This window comes from Strigops habroptila, chromosome 1 (assembly GCF_004027225.2).
Source record: "Strigops habroptila isolate Jane chromosome 1, bStrHab1.2.pri, whole genome shotgun sequence".
NCBI classification, from domain to species: Eukaryota; Metazoa; Chordata; class Aves; order Psittaciformes; family Psittacidae; genus Strigops; species Strigops habroptila.
In genome coordinates this window covers 70,912,410-70,935,510 of record NC_044277.2, presented here as the reverse complement: position 1 = coordinate 70,935,510, position 23,101 = coordinate 70,912,410, and the positions used below count along the sequence as shown (strand labels likewise).

The 23,101-nt window shown below is 44.7% G+C and overlaps 1 protein-coding gene across 4 annotated transcripts; it reads right to left on the bottom strand.

Annotated features, from left to right (window-relative positions):
• Positions 1 to 15,987: 15,987 nt before the first annotated feature.
• On the bottom strand, positions 15,988 to 21,578 carry FIGNL1 (fidgetin like 1). 4 transcript variants are annotated; one of them, XM_030507129.1, is made up of 3 exons: positions 21,541 to 21,578; positions 16,656 to 18,731; positions 15,988 to 16,522 (listed from the first exon to the last, which is right to left on the bottom strand). In XM_030507129.1, exons 2-3 carry the CDS (start codon positions 18,721 to 18,723, stop codon positions 16,479 to 16,481), a joined length of 2,112 nt encoding a protein of 703 aa, XP_030362989.1. In that variant the 5' UTR covers positions 18,724 to 18,731; positions 21,541 to 21,578; the 3' UTR covers positions 15,988 to 16,478. The 4 variants fall into 4 exon arrangements, with proteins under 4 accessions (XP_030362989.1, XP_030362999.1, XP_030363008.1 ...); XM_030507139.1 differs by lacking the exon at positions 21,541 to 21,578 and adding an exon at positions 21,329 to 21,400; XM_030507148.1 differs by having other exon boundaries at positions 15,988 to 18,731.
• Positions 21,579 to 23,101: the final 1,523 nt, after the last annotated feature.

The window sequence follows — 23,101 nt, the reverse complement described above, 5'->3', positions numbered from 1 at the left end:
CCCAAGCTATAAAAGGGAGGGGACAGAAGATTACTCAGGTGGTTTTGTTTCTTTGCTTTTACTAAAATCCAACACAAATAAAGCCACGTTCGTTAACTGTGTAAGCAAGCATAACTCCAGTGGAGTTTCAGGCTGCCTTGAACTTAGGTGTTAAATGTGATTTCTGATTGCTGGGTAGGTTTACTGCCTTCACAACATCTCTGTGCACACACACACGTGTAGGGGTTTCTGTGTCACTTTTCTTGTCGACATGCACATGCCCTATCTGTGGTTTTGTGTGTCATTAATATTTTATATACATATGTACGTGTGTATATATCTAAAATGGTTCATATGACATGATAATGCACTGTCAATCACAGTGGGTTTGTTTTCTGCGTCTGGAGTTTTCTTATTTATGCTATAACAGAATATGTTGATGTTGTATATTAAACAGTACAGTAGTATAAGTAAGTATATTAAGACACAATGTATCAGAGGGCATAGTCTAAAGGCAGGAGCAAACAGCATTCTCTGTTCATGAAGGGGCTTTTATAGTTTTGCCTTTATTGTTTTTTGGGGGGTTTGTTTTTCTTTTTTGCACAAAATCATCTTCAATTTCTTTAAAAACAAGTGTTTCAATAATTTTATTTATGACCATATGTAAGGCATGAAAATAGGATATTTTGTGTGTGTGTACATCGAAACAAACTGTGCCCTCAGAAAACTAGTTTAGTGTAATCTCCCTTTTTCTCTTTTTTCTTGCTACGGTGCAATACCCTGATATGATTTAGCTGAACCTTTGAATGAGTAAATATGGTGAATGGCTTTAAGTTTATCTCTGTTTTAAAAAAGTAAAAAGTACCTGCTTCCCAGCCCTTCCCCAGACATTGCCTTTTCTAATAGAAAAGTTGTATTTACACACTTCTTTTTTTTGCTGTGATTTTATATTGTAACTTCATTTTTCTTTGAGAACATTGTATTTAAAAAGAAAAAAAAAAAAACCAAAAACAAGCAGATTTCATAAAATTTGGAAATGTTATTAAATTATGCCTGCAAAGTGAGATGTATCTTTTAAGACAAGAGAACATGGTGAAAACCCCAAACCCCAGAACATTTCTGTTACTCTTCTAGTGAGCGAAGAAGCTGTTTAGAACAGCTGAAGGCCGTGCATGTGTGTGTCTGTGCTGGTGACTCTGCGTGTGTGGGCAATGTATGTTGAGATGGAAGTAGACAGCCCCATGGGCAGTGAAGGAGTACTGAACATCATGCACAGCCTCAGCCTCTACTGCCTATAGCCCACATCGGTGAGCTCATCCTTGCTGACCTCACAGCCCATCATCTGTGGCCACAAAAAGCCACGCTGTGGCAGTCACCCTGCACTCCCCAGCTGTGTGAAGCGGCCTTGCTAAGCCAGCTCCAGCTGAAGACGAAGTTCTAACAAGTCCAAGGCCTTAGGGCCACGAGGATGATCAGAGGGCTGGAGCACCTCTCCTATGAAGACAGGCTGAGAGAGCTGGGCTTGTTCAGCCTGGAGAAGAGAAGGCTGAGGGGAGACTTTATAACAGTCTTCCAATACCTAGAGGAAGCCTAAAAGAAATCCAGAGAGGGATTTTTCAAAGGGCATGTAGAGACAGGACAAGGGGCAATGGCTTTAAACTGACAGGGGAGATTTAGATTAGATATTAGGAAGAAATTCTTCCCTGTGAGGGTGGTGAGGCACTGGCACAGGTTGCCTAGAAAAGCTGTGGCTGCCCCACCCCTGGCAGTGTTCAAGGCCAGGCTGGATGGGGCTTGGAGCAACCTGGTCTAGTGTGAGGCATCCCTGCCCATGGCAGGGGGTTGGAACTAGAAGATCCCTTCCAGCCCACACCATTCCGTGATTCTGTGATTCGACATTGGCTGCTCCTACCCAGCATGTCCCTGGCCACAAAACACACATATAGCTCCTGTGAGCAGCTGGCTTTGAGGAGGTTGCTTCCTTTCCAGCCCTCTTGTCTTACCCTTCCCTCTCACCAGCCTGCCAAAGTCATTACAGAACACAATTACTTCTGCATGTAGAGTCAAGGTAATTCAAAATAAAACACTGAGAAATTATTTCTACTATTTGCCATATAACAAAGGTGATTTCTCTGCAGGTGTCCCTGTTTCCTTCAGATTCCAGCACAGTAAATTTCACATCACATATTTAATGCAAACAAGAATCACTCTTTTGCGTAGAAAAAGCACCATTTATAAAGTTTTAGAAATATGTCCATTTGTAAAACTGTATTATTATGAACAAAATGAGATTAAAAAAACCCAAACAAACCTCTAATGGTATTGTAATCAATTCTCTTAGAGGTTCCCAAAGCCTAAATTTTCTTTACGTTACTGTAATACGGTTTCATCATAAACTGTTGCTACTTTTCTATAAGAAAGACCTTTTAAAAATCCTAATTTTTCTGTTCATCATAGCTAATTCTCAGTAAATGAAATGAACTACAAATTTCTGTTGCAGCAGGTGATTCTTCTGCAAAGTAAATATGGTCTGTTAAATAATTAATAATAGTAGTAATAATTAAAATCATCATAATCACAAAAATAGACCAAATGTAATAGCCTCAATCGATGTTATTAAGTCCTTGAACTAATGTAGAGACATTCACAGATTTAAATGAGAGTTTGTATACCAAAAAATCTATCCTGGGTGTTAAGTTTTAAAGACTTGCTTTAAATCATCACATTTATATTTTTTTCCTACTGCAATAGCTTGATTAAATTACATCAGAAATGGTGGTAAGTGACAAGATGATACAAATTGTTATACACAAACATATGACTAACGGGATGAGCATTTTCAGCCTCAAGTCCCCAGACAGACTTCCCAATCCATATATGAGCATCTAAACACCAAAATACTATTAACATGTGCTCAGCAACTGTTTTCTAGTCAGTCTTTGAAATCAAGAAATACACTAAAACATGCAAGATTCTTTTAGTAGATATCAAAATGACAACTCGGCTCCAAACCTGGAGCTCATAGACCCAATAATGCCACAATTTCCCTTTTTCTGGGAGGGGGGTGAGATCACTCAACATCTTATTTGGGGAAAGAGGTTACAAATGTTCCTGACTGCCAGTACACTGGGGATATCGCCCTGGTTTTGTCAGCTTGTGAGATGGTCAAAAATAAAGGAGAAGCTTTCACTGGAATCTTCACGTTCCAGCAGCAGGAGCAACACTTTGAAAGCTGGAAGTGTTGCAACTGGAAAACCAAAATGCTTGATTTATGAAAAAACTGTTCCTGCCTGTCCTGTGGTCTGAGCTCCAGGGCATCCTTCCCTGCTGCGGGCCAGCCGGGCTGTCCCCACCATCAGGAAACAGTGCCAGCTTCTTTTATGGAAGGAAAATGCTGCATGAGAACAAATTCTAGTCCAAAGAATGACAAAACCCCTCAGACCTGGCCTGTGGAAGGCAGCAGAATCCTTTATCTCAACAGAAGGTCTATTATCTCAGTTTCTCAACTTTAATTTTTGATGCATCTTTTTTTTGGCTATGCAGACTTTGACTTTTCAGGTCTGCTGCACATGCACTTCTCAGCAAAGCCGCTGTCAGCCGTGGACATGCGGCGCTTCTGAAATCCTGCCGCAACTGCCACAAGGTTCAGATTCAGAAAACAGGATGGACAAGAATTGGCAGAGTTTCACCGAAAATGGGATAGACAGGAGTGAGGAACTGCTGAAGCAAGCTTCAGACAGCAGCAGGTCTGCACTTGTAAATGTAAAAAGGATGCAGCAAGCATGGCTGAAACCCAGCTCTTACTAAACTAACAGATCCACGTTAACTGCAGCGAGACTTTTGCTGCATTTAGCACTAGAACATTTTATTCTTATATATGTCTTTTCACATAAGGTAAGGTCTCGTTGCTTCAAAGCCTGTCCCAGGACACGGAACAATTCCCAGTTTTATCTATCCTGACCACACATATGAACCATGTGAGTGATAGAGGGCAGCTGCTGCTGTTGCTGCTGCTGGTGGCGGCTGCAAATCACACAAACCAACGCCTTCCTGTCCCTTGGGAGAGAAATGAAGGTTCTGGTTTGTAAGCAGTTAGAAAAGAAGAAAAAAAAAAAGAAAGAAAGCAAAAAAACCCATCAACACCTTGCAGCAGACAGTGAGCCCGGGCTGGCAGGGTGAGGAAGTTAATCAGCCCCGAGCAGGCTGTTCGGGATGAGGCCAAACAGATGGCTCGTCTCTGAAACAGCAAAACGGGAAGCAGATGTGGCCACCGCTTCTCCCCATGCATAACTGGGAACCAGCCGGTTGGTGAGGAAATTTGCATAACAAGGATAATTTGGTATCAAAACTGTCCCTAGAAGTGATCTGGATGGATCTGGGCACAGTTGACAGTTTTCACTTCTTGTTTCCCACTCAGTGCTTGACCAGATTAAACTTGAATTCTGAACCTCCTGTTTGCCTGAGGTGGCTCCCAGCTCTTCTAGGGAAACCTGCGCTGCAGGCGGGGGGGCTCAGCAGGTCACTGCTGGAGCTTTCAGGGCCATAACCCCTGATCTCCGTTCAGCCAGTTGAAATTGTATGCACTAATTTCAGTGGCCTCTGATTTTTAATTTAAGGTCATGAACTTCATGTCACCCTGTGAACGAGCAGCAAAACCAAACCTGAGCTAATAGCCTCTATCTGCATGCACCAAAATGCATGGAGCCTGGATACAGCCACAAGCCTGGGCTAATGCCCTTTGTAAGCTCGTTACTACCACAAGCAGAGCCAAGAGCCCCAGAGCAGCCCAGCACCTCACCCCTCTGCCCCGGGGGAGTGTGACTGGGGAGCCTCTGGCTGTAAAACCTTCCCAACCTGTCAGAACCTTTGCACATGCCAGCACTGCACTAAAAACCTTTACCAAAAACCTGGGAAAACACCGTGAATATTGAGGAGGCAGTTTAACACATGGATACAATGTGCTACGAGTAAAGGAGGGATTTCTTTTTTACTACTCCTCCCTATTTTGTTTCAAAGGACATAGTAATGTCTACGTTTACAGCTTTATAGTGTTCCTTTTGCATTAACAAGGACTAAATACACCACAGCCTTAAATCATTTAATTTATAATAATGTCCTTTAATTTATAATAATGTCATTTACATCTAATTTAATTAAAAGAGAGCTCGAAGTTGCTCTTAACATTAAGTGGGGTTCAAGTCTGGATTCAGATACTCAGGTTCTGTTTCACTGATAGTTCTAGTGCACAAAAAAGTACCTTCATCATCCCAGGGAGATTCCTGCATGTAGCCATGGGACTGAATACAGGCTCATTCTCCATTGTGTTGGGAAAAAAGAAGAGGGAGTAAATACTTGCTGAAAACATATTTGCAGGCACCAGCAGAAGCATTGTTATATGAATTTATTTCTTTTTTAGCACAGCACATACCCCACATCAGAAGCCCTACTCTGAAACATTCACAAACTCCTTATTTTTGCATTGCATCCAGTCACTCAGTTCTAGACTAATACTATGTATAGTATTATATTTGCATAGTCTAGCAAATGCACCTGGGAAATGCACTTAACACATTACGCATGTGTGTGGGGGGGTTTTGGACTCATTAAATATGTGTACAAATTAGAATGATAACTTCTGCTTTGGAAACATCTGTCTCACTATCCCTTTGTAAATGTAAGCTGACTGAGACACAAACCACTTTTATAAGGTCTAATGCTGATACTGTGATTGTACCTGGCAGGAGGATTTCTACTGCAGTAACCAGGGTAAACCTGAACAAGTGGAACTAGTCAAGCTGCTGAAGGATAGGCAGTACTGACAGACCCTCAGTCCACGCACATACAGCATGCTACTGCTCCCCAAGCCACAACCACACTGCATTTAACCGACCTTTAAACAGAGATTGGATCTGCAGAAAGAGTAGAAATGCACAAGAAGAAAAGCTGGAGTGGCTTTAGGAAGACAATGAAATGTGTGTATTAATAGACTAAGGATTCTAAAATGAAGCATTTTCAACAAAACTCCGAAGCCCAAAGCAGGAGAAGGAGACTACAGTTATCTGCTAGAGTTTTGTTAAATGGTTCCTGATGGTTGGATCATAATTTGGTCATTGAAGGTAGAGGCAAATGTACCAGAAGTGATAGGAAGACCAGAGGGAAATGAAGGGTGGTAGAAGATTGGGTGGAAAAATTAACACACCGAGCTCAGCAGTGAAGAAATTACTCTCTACCATAAGGGTTATTACCACAGCACTTAGAAAAGCCAAACCCAGTGCACTTCAGGGAAATAAAATATTCTACCCTTCTTAATAGTTGCATGCCCTTTATCCTATGGAAGAGTTGGCCTCTTCTCTCGATTATCCTTCAGTCTAAAATCAATTTGTGAACTAAAACTACTTTTTTTTGGATTTTAGTAACCACCACCAAGTCCAGACAGCCAATGCAGGTGTTCTCACCATACATTCATGCGTCCTTTTTAATTCAATATCTGACAAAGCAGAGAATCACACAGTGCAAATCCTTCTTAACAATTCATGTTGTCATTAATGTAAACAATAAAAATACCTCTTTTTTAATATCCCAGTCTATGAAGAATATCCATTTTTGTTTCAATACAGGAGGTGTGTAGCTCTGTTGACTTCAGGGGTGAGGAGTAAGATTGCAATAGGTAAAAATGAAGCTGAACCAAAAAGGAATATTATTTCATCCTATTACCTTTAAATTTATTCTATAGTTTCCAAAATCTAAGATACAATTTCTGACAAGCTGGTAAGCAGCAGCACTGCTGTGAAACTATCACACCCTTCCCCGTTCCTTGAGAGGGAAATTCTAGCACAAAAAAAGTGCCTAAATTCCTTATGCAAGATCATGCAATGAGTTTTTCACAAAATCTGGATTGGTAGCTACGTCTTCTAACACTGGATTATTCTCCAGCCACAGACCAGGCCTCCTCTTCAGCAGGTAGTATCAGGAATCCATGTTTGCAGACCCTCGCACTAACTCCTGAGAGCTGTAAGAAGGCCACAGGTCTAAGAATTCAGGCTTTAGCTTACATTGAAGTGTGTGTGTGTGCTGTATGCTTATATACCATATGTGTGACTAATTCAAAATATTCAATAATTTATATATTTTTATCCAGCAGTTGCTGGTTTTCCTTCCATTTCTTTGTAACTGAAAACATCTTATGTTACCTAATTTATAGAATATTCTGACCCAGCATACAAAGATCCATAATCCTTTCCATGATCAGCTTTTGAAGTTAGACAGCTTTTGCCTTGCAATTGTCTTTAAATGATGTACAGATAAAAAGGGAAACAAGCCTGGGAGAGGGGCCCTCTGTCTGGTGCATGGCACTGCAGGCCTCAGTTCTCTTGCGGAGACATAATGAGCTACTCAAACAACAGCTTCATGGTACCCGACCGATTTACCAAATTGAGATGCTTTTCTATAGCCTTAAAAAAGCAAGGCAAAATCGCTCTATCTCAACTATCTCAGGGAAAAGAAGACAAAAAAATCCCCATAAAAAACAACAAACCAAGCCCCAACAGGGCGATGGCCACGTGAAAATATTATGCTCCAAAGAAAAAGAACCCGATGGTGGCTTTGGTGAGCAGGCTAATTTACAACAGAAAACAGAAGGCTTGCTGGAAACTTTGCACAAATACCAACGTGCAAAATAGAAACTTCAGATAAGCTGTGGAAAGAGGGTGGGATTTCCAGAAAATAGGGAAGAACTTGTTACACCCTCCTTGTCAAATTTTGCAGGATCACCACAGCTTCTCTGGAGAAACAGTATGTGCAAAGGGGGAAAGCGAAGAGCTTTCCTTTTGGTTCTGCTTCTCCTATATAAACTGCTTGCCTAATTTCCTTTGCAATTAGAGAAATAATTTGACTCAAAGACCCATCCTCTCCACATCTTACTGTGCTGTGTGCTTTTGCTACTCAGCCTCTGGCCATGTCCATAATTTTATATGATGGATATTATGGTTATAGCAATACCATACCCTAACAATACCTTGCACTAACATTAAGCAAGGCAAAATCTCTGGCGCAGTGAGAAGGGGGAGGATGGTGCCACTCAGCAGAGCCTCTCCAGAAGGTGTGCAGGGACAGAGGGACAAGTCCCTTCCCTGTTTCCCACCATTCCTGCCTTTCTCAGTGTTTCCTGAGGTCATCCTTGGAGCTTTTGCTCCAGAAAAGCAGAACAAATGCTCTGTCAGCAGGGTCTTGCTTTCTAGGCTCTGCCACCACAGCTGTCTCCTGACCACATGTAGTCAGAGCCCTTAGTGCATCTTCAGCCTCGGACATGCCCTGTGGAAGCCTATCACTCCTGGAGCCATCAGACAACTGCCCTGGGGGCATTCATCAGCCTCCAGTCTTAACCAGGCACCTCCATCCCATTTTCCCAGCAGGGATGTCATCAGCCCCACAGCACACCCCGATGAGTTTGCTAGTGCGTAGTTAGAAAGGAAATACCTGGAAGGAAGGAAGGAACAAACACAGAGGTCTGGTGGCAGCAGAGAGGGAAAAGCAAATTTACACCATTAAAAAAAAAAAAAAATTGTGTGACAGTAAAATACAAGAACATAATTTCTCCAGAAAATTGCACTTTGCTCATTCCTGGCTTCTTTTTTCACTGAGCCTGCCTCTGCATCAGGGAAATACAGGGAGGAATGAAGGTAGATGGAAAAACACCTGGTTTTTGCAGATAGCTTTCTGAGAAGTTTTGCTGCAGTGGCAAGGGGGAAAAAAAGGGGAATAGTATAAATGCCATGTACCAAAAATGGGCCTGGAAACAGCTCCTGCAAAGACACTTCTTTCAGAGGCGGGATCTTTTTTAAGGTAGCCTCATATCAGTTTCAGTTTTAACTGTGTCTCAGGAAAAAACAAAATAAGGATTTTAGAGTGACTTGTGGAAGTCTCGAAAAACTACGTAACAAATTCCTGGGGCCCATGTTGTACCCCAGCCTGCTTTAGACACAAAAATGAAGTACAGGATCCAAGAGAGCACCTCTCTCCATTCAATAGGCAGGGCAGCTGTGTTTCACAGCATCATCCCAGAGGCCTCCAGCGGTCACCCCTAGCAAGGTTTCAGTAGCAGCATGTTCAGACCCATAAGGCAGAACAAGAGAGAGATGCTGTTGCCATTTCCCCTCTCTTTCCTCAGACTTTAGAAATGCTCCCTAGGAAAAAGGGAATTTCAGCAGCATACAGCTTTCTCCCTGACTATCCATTCTGCCCCTCTGTGCCACTGTGAAGCAGCACTACCGTGTTGCAGACTGAATCCAGTCTTGTAGTTTGTTGGTTCAACAACAGGCATGGCTGAAACAAGCTGCCCGACTCAAAGAGCAAACGCTTCCTGTTGTTGGCAGAAAGCGAGACTTCACGCTGTTCCCCCTTGCTTCCTTTAAAAACAGTGCCAGGAATTGATGTAAATTGGCTGCAAAGTATCTGACCTGCAAAGCAGGGAAGTGAGAAACTGAGGACTCAGGAAGATAGAGCAATATGAGCCACCTATATCTAAATATATACGTGTTTTTCATATACGTGATCAATGACCATGGATGGCATCAGCAATTTCCACTTCAAATATGCTCCTCGAGGGGCTTTTCAGCAGCTCCAGAGAATTCTTTCTTTGGAGAAATCAGTCCAGTGGTTCCTTCAGTCACAAAAGCTATCCCCAGTGCTGACCACAGATGGGTATGTACCTGCACAACTCAGCCAAATGTCAGCAGAGGCATCGCCTGAAAGGTTAATGATTACCCTGCACGTAGGAGTTCTGTCTTCTGGGACTTTTGTCAGGTGGGTCAGGGGAAGGTCCCTGCACTGCACCACTGGGATAAGAGTGGTCCCACCAAATGTTCAACCCTACTACAACACCACCAATGACTTGCGAGACAACAGAAAGACAGCAACAAATGGTGCTTGCTATCAACCAACACTCAAATTGAGACTGTTGAATTAATTAGACTCAATTCCTACCTGTTATGTATCTGCATTTCAATGCATTTTCAGGATCTTCAGCCTGGAAGACTGCTCATATCTGCTTTTTACTCTGCTTTAAAATTCCAAAGATCAAGGATCAGTTTCAACACAAATGCACTGTATCGGGATTTTCACCTCTTTTTCCAACCCCAGTGCTATAGTACAGCCTGAGAAACAAGGTAAAATTCATCTTTTAAAATCCTATCTTTGTTAAATAGGGAGGACTAGAGATGTCAGGCTGGTTTTCACAGCTCCCTTCAACACAATCTTCTTCTACCCAACGAATCAACAATAACCCTTAATGAAATGGCAGTTACAAGTAGTTAATACTGGGTGATTTTAAGTGACTAAACACGGAAACATAACTTTTGACTACCCTCGGGTTTTCCTTAAGAAATCGGGTGGACTTCTTTGGGAAAAGATCCCCACCTGGTGGCAGGCTATAAAAAAGATCAAGTCAACACAGCTACAGGGGTGTTACTCTCCCTTGAGCAGACCGACGTTACTAGAAAAGCAGTGCATTTGTTGTGAATAATATTTTTCCCCATAAATTTCTAAACTTTACATAGGATGTACCGAGCAGCGCATCTTCTAGTCTTACTAAGAGTGCCCTAAACACATGTCTAGAGAGAGCATTTGAGCTCCTCTGGCTCACGTATCCCATCGCACACTTTTTGCTGCTAACACTGCTGTAGGAAAGACATTCCCAGCCTGTGGATGATGAGCAGCAGCAGCACCATTGCCTCCTCCATCAGCAGGCAGATGTGTCCAGGACATTACGACTGACCTACAGACAATGGCTGCATCCTTCTACAGCAATACAAGCAAGGTGGTACTTTTCCACTGCGGCAAGGGTAATAAGACTCTTAAAGATATTATTTTTATGGGGATTATGTTATACAGATAAAAGGTAACCTTCTCTTTTATAAATTATCCCTACTCCGGGGTCAATAGAGGAGGGGGTTGTACTACTGGGACTATCTGGGGCATTCTACTACCACAACTACTTTTAAAAGTGCATGAGAAACAGTTTACATGAATGAAACTACCACAGAGCAGTCCCCAGCGTGCTCAGGTTTGTCTCTTCTGAGACATCTACAGACAGAGCATTAGTGTGTGTTTTTAGCAGAGGACAGCAAAAGTTAGTGAAAATTTGATCTTGAGTTCTTCTGCATTTCTTTGGTGTAAAACTTCTGGGTTTGGAACGACTTCTGACATCACAAGGTTTCAATTACGACATTTAATTTCCTGCAGTCAGCTGTAAGGCTCACTGTTGTATGAGGAGACAGGGTGGAGCTTCTTAAACATATCATTAAAATCATTGAAAAAAGAAATTACCAGGGGTGTTCAGAAAATAACAGATTAATCACAGAACCTGGGAACAAATTACCTATTACCTCCTCCTGTGTCACTATGGGTGCATTTCCTACCTGTTCCTCCTCTCCAGTTGTAGCCCGCAGATTCTGTGACATTCATGAAAGCAGGGTTTTTCTTTTTCCTAGTTTTATGCCATCACTGCTAAACGATGCTTTTATACAACATTAAACCACCGTTATTGAAAAACTCACCATTATTGCCAAAATCACTTCAAAGTACACCTGTTTATTTGCATCTTTACTGTAATCAATTTCTCCACAACAACACCTTGCAATTTTCTCTGTTGATTCTTTGTGTATTATTTCCCCCCTTTTTCCAAGGGGTAGCTGGCGCCAGACCAGCCTGCAGAAACCAGCTTCCAGAGCTCATGCCCTCGCTGAAGAAGATTCTCCACAATTTAAGACAAATCTGGAGTCTCTCTAATTGTACTTACTTGGCTATATTCCACCTGTAACAGGTCTATATCCATTCTGTAACACAAATAACTGGTATGCAAGAAATACAACATATCAAGAGCAATTCAAGCTGCCTGTGTCAATATCTCACACCTCTTCTTATTTCTTTTCGTATTTGGGGAAAAATAAATCCATAGGTGAAATAGTAATGAAGGCCAAATTCTCCTTCTTCAGAATATCGAATGAAGTATATGAGCACAAGCTATTTCGTGACAACGCCTGTAAGAAATTTCATTGGTTACATCAGATCTGCAAGGGTAAGCAGTCACTAGTTGTAACTGGCACAACATAAAAATCATTCATTTGGAAAGGAGAAAACAGACTTTTTTTTGCAGGTCTTTACCACCACTGGGTAATATTCCTAACTGGTGATGCCTACTAATCAAAATGATTCAGTGCAACAGGTTTGGGTGGAAGGACCATCCCAACTGAGAGAGACACCTTCTCCTTTGGCTATAGGTAAAAAGCTGTCAAAAGACAGTTTTACTAATATCAGTAAATAAAAAATAATAAATAATAGAATCGTAGACTAGTTCGGGTTGGAAAGGACCTTAAGATCATCCAGTTCCAACCCCCCTGCCATGGGCAGGGACACGTCACACTTAACCACGTTGCCCAAGGCTCTGTCCAACCTGGCCTTGAACACTGTCAAGGATGGGGCATTTACCACTTCTTTGGACAACCTGTTCCAGTGCCTCACCACCCTCACAGCTACTCTAAATTTAAAATCAGAAAAGCCTATGCAACTTCAGGTCTCATGGATGTAATAGAGCGAACCTTGCCATCGAATTCTGTTGAATCACACATTTATAAATTTCTATTAAATTACTGTTATTAATATTTCTGACAGTGATTCTTTTAGCAATCCTGAACACTCAGTTTTGCAACACCTTCTTACAAAACTCTCCCAAGCCTGACTTTGTATTTACATTTCAAAGGAAGGTGCACTCCTGGGTTTGAAGACAAGTGCAAGCACTGTTTATATCTCCACAGTTCAAAGCATCTTCTAAGTCATAGGAAATGTAGGTGCTCACCAAGACCAACCCCTCACAGCCACCAAAGATATCATTTTAACATAAAAAGTGGGGGTTTGTTTGTTTGGTGGTGTTTTTTTTTCCAGCGACATGTTGGCTTGGGAGCAGTTCCATAATTCCTGCTAGAAAAACAGAAATTGCGTTATTTCAATAGGACAATCTTAACGATGCTCTTGGAGGTCAGTCTGGTTTTCATCCACTCGCTGTTAGCAGATGATGATCATTGCTGTTTCATCAGCTTTCTGCCTACTTGTGTGGCACAGCTCTATACAAATGAAAATTCATCTGGGGATTTCATACTGCTTTGGGACAATTTAGCTAACTCGAATACGAGAAGCACTGAGAAAATGAAGACTCTGAATTGCCTTGATTATTAATAAGACCTCCCTTTTCCAGGACTGCAATTATTTACCTTCATTTAAGAGAAACTGAGAGATTGTGCACCAAACGTTGCTGAACCACAAAACCAGAGGAGAGTCCTGCATTTCTTCTTGCAAAGTTCAGCCAGCCAAAAAGAATAAATAATGAAGGACATAGGTTTCTGCATACACTAAACAGATCCATTAAAGTGGATTTATCTGCACCATTTCCCTTAAATTACAATCATGCCCTACGTCTGTGCAATTTTCAGTATTTCTGAAATTATGTTCCCGGCGATCTAATCTCCTGTTTGGTGGTACTATTATAGCAGGTTATGAAATACATGTGGGGCCAACATTGGAAGTCCTGATGACTTGTGAGTCCTGCAGCAAAGCCTGAATTTTGCTAGATAGCTGAAGAGACAGTCATATTACCTACATAATTACCAAAAGAGAAAAAGAATAAACTTTACCCGACGCTCCCTTTTACTGTTTCTATGAGCCTTCTAAAACAAAAGCATGTTCATGTAACTCAAGAGAGTGCTAAGTAATGAATAACACAAGAATCATGGAATGGTTTGGGTTGGAAGGGACCTTAAAGATCATCTAGTTCCAACCCCCTGCCAAGGCCAGGGACGCCTCACACTAGACCAGGTTGCTCCAAGCCCTGTCAAACGTGGCCTTAAAAGAAGTAGGAGGAAGGATACTCCTGTCTGGGACTGTGGTTCTACCTTTTCTCTCTTTCACAATTTCCACTTTGCAGGAGACAAATACAGCACTGCAGCGTTTCTCTCTCAGCCCTTGTCATCCTGGGAGGCATTTTATTCCCTACCATTGCATGCACTCTCGCCAGTCGTTTAGTAGAGCCACTTCCATTAAAATATGAGTATTCAGATACACAGCTGAGCACAGTGTGCTCACATGGCATACCAGAATAATTCCCAGCATAAATAAGGTGGTTATTTCACCATACATAAGGGTTTTACTACCCTTGAGCTACCTCTAAGTTTTATTAAACAATTAAAATTCTCTGGGGTTTTATTCACTTGCCTAAGAAAAAAGATTGTAAAGGACATGTTTTCATTAGGGTGGGAAAGATATCTGGAGAAAGCAAAAACCTTACCCAGTACATGTTTATGTTTATGTTTATGTTAGCTCTCCAACACTAAACTCGTAAAAGTAGATTTAATCTCATAATCTTTACCCAAGTGGCCCAAAAGTCAATCAGTTCAGACCCCACCACAGTTTTTCTCACAAAATAATCTGATTATTCTACTTGCACTATTTCTAAAATCAAGACAAATTTGCACACCTGAATTCTTCCATCTCTGCAAAACAATTTCTAATACATACCAGGCTTCCCTAAAAACATAAGGTAAGAATAGAACTGATTTTTTTATGTTTAAATCAGGATGAGCTCTTAAGAAACTCCAAGTTTTCTAAATCATTCTGAATTCAAGGTTCACTGTAGTGTCATAGCCCCTGTAGCTCCCAAATGGCTTTAAAAAAAAAATGCTAGCTGAGCAGCATTTATCCTTTTTTTAAAAGGATCTATGTAAGAGTACCTTTTAAGCTCTGCATTTTCCCTAAGAGGAGACGTGCTTTAGAGAAACTGAAAATAAAGCATGGACACCACAGCAGCCAGCTCTGCCACACTGACAAAAGAATCCAACAGAAAGCTTTCAATTTATTTTCCATTCAGGGGCAGCTCTGTCCAGTCATTGCGTAAGGACAGGTTCTGTTGATGAGAGGACGTGTATTTCCTTCAGACCTTAGGTAAAAACACCAAATACAAGCTCACTGTGAATTTTATTGTTGTCACATGAAGATTATTCAAGAAGCAGTGGAACCCAGCTGATGTTGGGACATGGGATTTCTCCTTCCCAGCCACTAGAGCCCAATCCTAGAATCATAGACTGATTTGGGTTGGAAGGGACCTTGAAGATCATCTAGTTCCAGCCCCCTGCCAAGGGCAGGGACACCTTCCACTAGAGCAGGTTGATCAAAGCCCCGTCCAGCCTGGCCTTGAACACTGCCAGGGATGGGGCAGCCACAGCTTCTCTGGGCAACCTGTGCCAGCATCTCACTGTAAAAATCTCCCTAATATCAAGTGTGAATCTCCTCTCTTTCAGTTTAAAGCCATTATCCCTCATCCTGTCACTACTTGCCCTTGTAAAAAGTCCCTCTCCAGCTTTCTTGTAGACTCCCAGACTACGGCTTCTCCCATCTTCGTTTGATGGATGCAACTGCCACTGGTTTTGCTTATGGGTCCAGCCAGGAATGAGGCTGAGCCCCTAATCCCAAACAGCAGATAGATACACACACACACACAGAGCAGCACCTTTACCAGCACTCACATACATGGTAAATGCATTCACACAAATCCAACAGCACAGCCCCATCTCATCCCTTGTCTCCAGCCACGCAGGACTGAAGCACACCAGTGAGACTTGCAGGTCACACGCTCTCCAGCTTTACAAGGACACCGCGCTCACAGAGCCTTCAAACGCACTGAGCCCCTTCCCCTGCCACTGGTTGGTATCTGGGCTCCTTCCAGATGCTGTTTTTTAGCTACAGAGTCCAGCCTGGAGCTTGCTACTAAGTTTTGCCAGTGAAGTTTGCACGTGCACTGGGACCACTACAGCACCTGCTTGTGAACACGCTGGTCAGCCCATGGCCGGCCTCAGACCCCAGTGCCCCTGTGGCTCACAGCCTCTTCTCCAGCTGCAGGTGCCCAGACCTCCCAGTAACACACATCCACACATACAGATGCAGAACAGAAAGCAAGGTCAGACCAAAAATCATCAGAAAAAGTATTTAATAAGAAGCTGAGGCAGACAGCAGTGATACGGCACAGGGCTCAGTCAGACAAGAGCACTGCTTACATGGGGCCAACCCCTTTTATTCGTCCCTTGTATTTTCCATGCATGTTCTTCCCATGCCCACCTCAACCCTTTCCCCCCTTTGCTCCAACCTCCTCCCAGACAATGTGCCCTGAACTACTTTTCCCCACTGGTCCCAGTTTTGCTACATTCCTACCCCAAACTGCTATTTCTGATAACATTACCTGGGATGCCTCTGCCTTGCACGGTGTTACTGATACAGCAGAGTGGTCTCAAGAAATTCCCCCCAATACTCTCTCCAATTCTATGTGAGGTTTGACCACATTCCCCTTACATACCATTGAAATCTGTCCATCTTTCACAACAGCTATTTGTAACTTTAGTCAGCTTCTCACTCTGCTACTTGTGTTTAGAGTTTCTCATTTCGTGACCAGCAGATCCTCATGGTCATTTCAGTTGGTGAAACCTCAGGCCAGGGCCCAGGTATCTGCCTGCATAACGTAAGAAAATTTATTTAAAAGACAGAAACCAAAAGACGTGCAGACACTCTAAATTATCGTGGTTTGATACGTGACAGTGGTAAGGAAATGTTTCTGTGAAACAGTCAGGATGCAATTTATCTACCGCAGCCAAATGTCTGGTTCCAGGTTTCATACAGCTCCAGGTCCTTCGGGGAGACGCTGGGCCGCACGGTTCTGAAGGCACTCTCAAAGTCCAGGAAAGCAATTGGCCGTACTTGGTCTGGCATGATGGTTGCAATGTCCAGGGACTGAAGACTGCGGATAGGGCCCAGAGATGCTTCTCGGCAAAGCTGTGTCATGTCCGCCCCAGAAAACCCATTTGATTTCTTAACTATGAGTTCAATCTCCTCTTCATTTAGGGAGCAGTGCTCCTTCGACATTAGACGGGTAACAATCTGCTTCCTCGCTGGGGCTTCGGGAAGAGGAATGTACAATCTCTTCACCAGTCTCCTTCGTGCAGCTTCATCAATTTCTTGGGGTCGATTGGTTGCTCCGACCACCAGAATACGATCTTCTGAGGAGGTTGTCGCTCCATCTAACTGGACCAGAAATTCAGTTTTTATTCTTCTTGATGACTCGTGCTCCCCATCTCCACGCTGAGACAGCAGGGAATCAATTTCATCAATGAAAATCACTGCTGGCTGTTGACATCGTGCCACAGTGAATAGCGCACGGACCATCTTCTCCCCTTCACCTACCCATTTGGAAGTCAGGGAAGAGGCACTGATGCTAAAAAAAGTCGCTCCAGACTGGCATGCGATGCACTTGCCTATGAGAGTCTTGCCAGTGCCAGGGGGGCCAAAGAGAAGAATTCCTTTAGGAGGACCACGTAGCCCAGTGAAGATGTCCGGCCTCAGCATAGGCCAGACTACTATTTCTTTTATAGTAGCTTTAGCAAATTCAACCCCAGCAATGTCATCCCAGTTGACCGGAGGCCCGTGGTCCATGATCTCATGCATTATGAGTTCAACCATTTTTGGCTCTATGTTCTTCAGTCGCTCATCTACAGGCAGTGACGGATCTGTCGACCCTCTTGCATGAGGTTTACACTGTGCTCCTCCATTTTCATTTCCATCTTGTTTGGGAACTGGAGGAACAAACTTGCCAAATGCACCCCGAGATCTGCCTGCTCCCAGTGATTTTTTTATGCCTCCGTACGACGAGACTGATGCACGCTGGGGTAGGCTTTGAGGTTTCTTTTGCTGATCCACCCACAGCTGTTCTTTTGCTGTTCTAAAACCAGGAACACTGGCCTCTTCATTTCTGTTTCTATACCCTGAGAAACTACTGGTTTCTGTGCTACCAGAAGCCTGGCATGGAGCAAGGTTAGGAATCGCCGTGCTGCCTTCATCAGCCAGACCATAAAATGCTTTTCTTTTCCCAGAACTCGTGGACCACACAGGTACAGCTGACTGATTAGAAACAGGCAAATTTTGTCCATCACGACAGTTACCTGACATTTTCAGAGCACTACTACTTGTCGCTTCTTTACTTCCAAATAGTGGAGTTGCCTGGAAACCTGCATGCACCTGTTCATTTAAGGAGGCTGAAGATGCAGGAAGCGTATCTGAAGTTTTGGCCACAGGAAGCACACTGCTTTGAAGAGACTTTGAAGATGAAGGATGCTCAAGGAGATCCGGTCCCTGACTCGCACATTTTGCTGAGCCAGCACAGAGCTCCATCCCTCCGGCACTGCTGAAGACACTGAGTTTAGGAAGGGCTGGAGCAGCAGAGGCACTGACCCCTTTCTCAGCTAGAACACAGGCATCTGCTGGTGCCATCTGAGAGCTCTGGAAATTTTTGCCAGCCTGCATCCTCTCTTGCACATGCTTTAATTTAAATACATTGTCTGTTGTCAAGGCAGATTGCCACTTGTCACTGTCATTCTGCTGACACTTTGCCAAAGTCAGGATGTTTTCAGCATAGTTATTCAAGCCAGTCTCTATGTTGTCAGAGTCAATAATCGCAGAGTATTTCTCTGCATACTTTTTAAACAGGTTGGCAGCACAGACCTGAGAGATCTCGGAGTTTGCCCATGCATACTGAATATGGAGGATTTTGGCACGGTATTCATCTGCCTTCTGGCCGGGCGTGCAGGTGCCGGAGGTAATCGCAAAGTAACTTTTCTGCCAGTCACTCAGGTGCACAGCGCTGGGGCTGGGGGGTTCCATCACCGATGCTGAAACACACGTAAAATGCCTGCTGTTAGAAAAGGCATTACACTGCCATTTGCTTTAGGTGCTTTCCCCCTTTCCTAAATACATATACCTGAAAACATACATTATTTTAATTGAAATAAACAGAGCAGTAGATCTTGTAAGCTACTTAGCCTGGACACTTCACCATTTCCAAAAAGCAACCAGCTTTGTGGTGTAAAGCCATTTAGACTAGGGTTCTCTTTTCTTCCTTGGTCAAGAAAAGAAAAGAAGGGGAAAAAAGAACAACCACCTCAAACAAAACTCAACCCCCATAAAAAAGAGAGTTTGCTTCTAACCAGAGGTCTCCCAGGGAGGTCAGTAGAGTGCAAAGAATGGTAACAGATGGCCAAACAAAACTTGGCCTTGTTAAATGCAATCACCAGTGCTTTCACTCTTATTTGACAGAACACAGCACAGTGCAGAGAAGGACAGATTATACATCAGAATGATGAAATTTATTGCAGTGATGGTAATAGAAATGAAACAATGAAGCTAATAAATAAAACTATATGAAAAGTATCTGAAGGGAGGTAAAAGTGGAATGAATAAGCCAGAACGTAGTAAACTTTCAGATTAAGAAAATATTTACAGATTTAGAGCAAATGTTCAGGACTATTTATTCCATTTAGAACATGCTAAAATGTCCCCATTTTACATTTTAGAGAAACAAAGCTCTCCTGTGTTTACAGCAACACTTGTTTCTCAGTTTTAGAAAGGGATATTTATATTCCTTCGGCAATTTTTTACTTAGAGAAACAGGCAAGATGGCATTTGTTTGGGAAGGAGTATTTTGCTCAACTTGAAAAGATACGCTTATGTTTATGATGTATTTTCAAAAAACTCTTTCTCTGCAATGTCTCACGTGCAGAGATAATTCTGGTAATGTCAAGGATTCATGATTTCAGAAGAGACACAGGCACAAGCAAAATTACAAGACACTAATCACCGCCTCAACAGGGTTTGCAGGAAGCTCTTAATACACAGTAATTCTGATCTTCTCATCTGTCCATAAGTGACATGCGCCCAACATAGGATATGACTGATACAGATAGAATTCTTGTTTCTCTGAGCTTCCTTATGTACAAGGATGTTCCAGCCAGAGAATACTTCAAACAAAACCTGTTATAGCGGAGGTCCATATATTCTGCAGCCCTTCCAACAAAGCACAAGTCAACCTGCAATCTTCTCCTGAATCAACTACGATGTACGAGCACAGGTTGAGGCGCAGGTGTAATGTACATACAAGACTGGGGAGATAGAGCTGAAGGAATCCGGGGGGAGAGTGTCCTCTATTTACTTCCAAAAAGCCTGCAACAGTGTTAGGACAACAGAGAGCACAATATGATTTTGGCAGGAGGGTCACACGCATAATAAACAATAAGGAGATAAATTATATTGGTTTGGATTTTTTGGAACTTCAGCAAAACTTTATAGAGCTGTTTAGAAAAGTCAAAATAGTTTTTAACCTAAAAATTCAGTGCCTTTGAACAGGAAGGTAATTAAAGAAAAAAAAATAGACTTTCTCTGAAAAATTACTGTCAACTTTTGCACCGTGAGAAGTCCAATCTGCACCTAGTGAATTAGGTACACATTCCCACCACAATCCATCTGTAACAGGTAAACAGGAGATGGAGGGCTGAGCCTTTTATTTCTTTTCTCTAACAACATACTAAATAACTGTCACTGTGCATATTACCTTTTTGTAACTGTTGCACCAAAAACATTTCGTGAAACACAAAAGCTAAGCTCAGAAAAAGTTTAGCAGCAACATAGGAAATATTTCTGCTCCCAAGAAACATTTCCATAGATCTGCATCTTTCAGAAAACCTCAGGTTTACCACCACTTTGTAAAGATTCAGTAATCATCCTCACGGCTTTGAGGGAAGGTCATAAGTAAGCACCGGTAGCTAGTTTAAAACTTCAGTTTGATTTTAATTTGCAAGCATCTTCTAGTGTCACATTCTCTCCCTAGTCTAATTTCCATTAGTTGCCCCCACAGTCTTAGTATTTTTCCCCAAGAGTCAGCCAAATGTGTACCTGGTCAGTCAGCCAAAACCATTCCCAGATGCGGACATCATACTTACAACGTAAGTGTCTGAAGTTGTGGGTTTACCAAAGCACTGACAATAAGGAATTTCTGGCATGCAAGTTTCAGCCTCAGCAAACAGAGGGGCAAGTAACTGCCTGACAAGCCACGTTCATGCATACATGAACATACAGGCCAGGCTGGACGGGGCTTGGAGCAACCTGCTCCAGTGGGAGGTGTTCCTGCCCACGGCAGGGGGTTGGAACTGGATGATCTTTAAGGTCTCTTCCAACCCAAACCGTTCTGTGATTCCAAACCAGGGCAAAGCCCGCCCGCCCGTAGGCCAAGAACCCAGACGGGCACCACGGCAGCCGCCCAGCCCCCCGGGCTCAGCCCGACACCGCCCAGCGGGCCGGAACCCGCGGCCGCAGGAGCCCTCCTCACCGGCACAGCCTCCAGCGGCTCAACCCCCGCCACACCGGAGCGGGGGAGAAGCCGAGACCAGAGCCCTGTGGGCTCGCAGCGGCCTTCCTGGGCCAAGAGACCCCTCACCTCGGGATCGCTGCGCGGGCTCGGCCGCGGGCACGCAGCGAGGCCCCTCACGCCAGTGGCCGCCAACCGCGTCGGGCCGGGCCCGGCGCCTGCAGCAGAGGCGGGGGCAGGGGAGCGGGCACCCGCACGGGACGGGGGCCGATGGGTCCCGCAGCGCCACACACACACACATCCCCCCGGGCCTCCCGCCCCGCGCCCGCGCCCGCACGCACCAGCCGCCGCGCCGGCCGCCGCCAGCAGCCTCTGCGGATCCCGCGCCCGCGCTGCCGCAAGCCCCGCCCTGCTCCCGCCCACCAATCGGATAACAGGGCTCTGGGAGACGCAGCCAATCAGTGACCGGAAGGGAGGGACGAGCGGGGGAAGGTTCGCCGCCGTGACGTCATCCGCTGGGGCTTACCGGCGCTGTGGGAGGGAAGGAGGGAGAGCGAGGGGGCGGTGCGCGGGCTCTCCCGCTCCCTATTGGCTGCGCCTGAAAGCGCGCCCTCCAATGGGCGCGGGATCCGTGCCTTGGCCGGCAGGCCCGCACCGCCTCCCCCCGCAGCGCCCCGCGGCACGCGGCACACGGCCCTGGCCCTCGCCCTCACGGCGCGGCCTGCGGGAGCCGCGGGTGTCCGGTGCCGGTTGTCCGCCCAGGGCGGTTCCCGCACCCCCACAGGACAAGCGCGGGCTTCGGAAAAGCTTTTGTGATAAAGGCTTGGTCACGCACTCGGTGACTGCAGGAGCAGGGGTGCCCCTGGCTCCTTCGGTGCTGAAGTCAATGGTTGCCCCACGCCGCAGGGCAGCCACCTCACGTGGACGTACCCTGGCATCTGCTGCCCGCCCTTCCCTCAGTAGAAGGCCCTCTGGGTGCCCTTCGCTCAGACTGGGGGAGGCGGGGCCCGCAAGGTGCCCTCTGCGCAGGGTGAGCTCCATGGGAGGCCATGCACAAGCCCCAGCCTGGCTAGCTGGTGGTTCTGCTGTGAGCGATGGGCTCCCGCACCTCTGCACACGCAGCGCCAGAGCTCCGCGGACACCTGTTCCATCTCTCCCACTGCATCACTGGCTGCAAGTACTGCAGCCACCGTGGCAGCATCGGAGGCTGATGCTGCCCAACACCCTCAGAAACAACAGCTGCTGAACAGGCCTTCCCTGGAGAACGGCTCTGCAAAAGGGCTCTGGCAGAGGGATGAGATGAGGCTCACAGGGCAAAAGATGGTGGCCCAGGTGGCCGTGTCCCATGAACTGAATCTCGTCATGGAGCCCCTAGCTGGATCACACCAGCCCACGTTCAAATTAGCGCACCGATGTAGATGCAAATTAGCACACTACGCTGCAGTTACACCTCTGGTATTAACACAGTCGCTTCTGTGTGGGTGAACATTTAATTTCCCATGAGAAACATTTCTTTTGTTACTGTCAGGTTTTTGTTCTACATCAAGCTTGTAATACCATTAGTGCAAACAGCATATTAAACTGTCTGCTCTACTAGCAAGTTATCATCTGAGACCAAATTGGGCTAATGTTTGTAGCTGGTAACACTGCTGCCATCACACTTCTACCAAGGTGCGCTCGCCCAATTTCCCTTGGGTTGTGCAGGGGCAGGGAGGGAAGGAGCCCACGGCCCAGCTCCCCTGGGGAACACAGGCTGTGGGTAGGCAGGGCTAGTGGAACAGGATGCTGCCTTGTCCTACCTGACGGTGCCTGGACTGGAAACCAAAGCCGAAGCTGGGCAGCTGGCTCCAGTGGCACTTCCAGCTGCAGGATTCTGGTTTGGCCAGGCATTGAGACACTGAG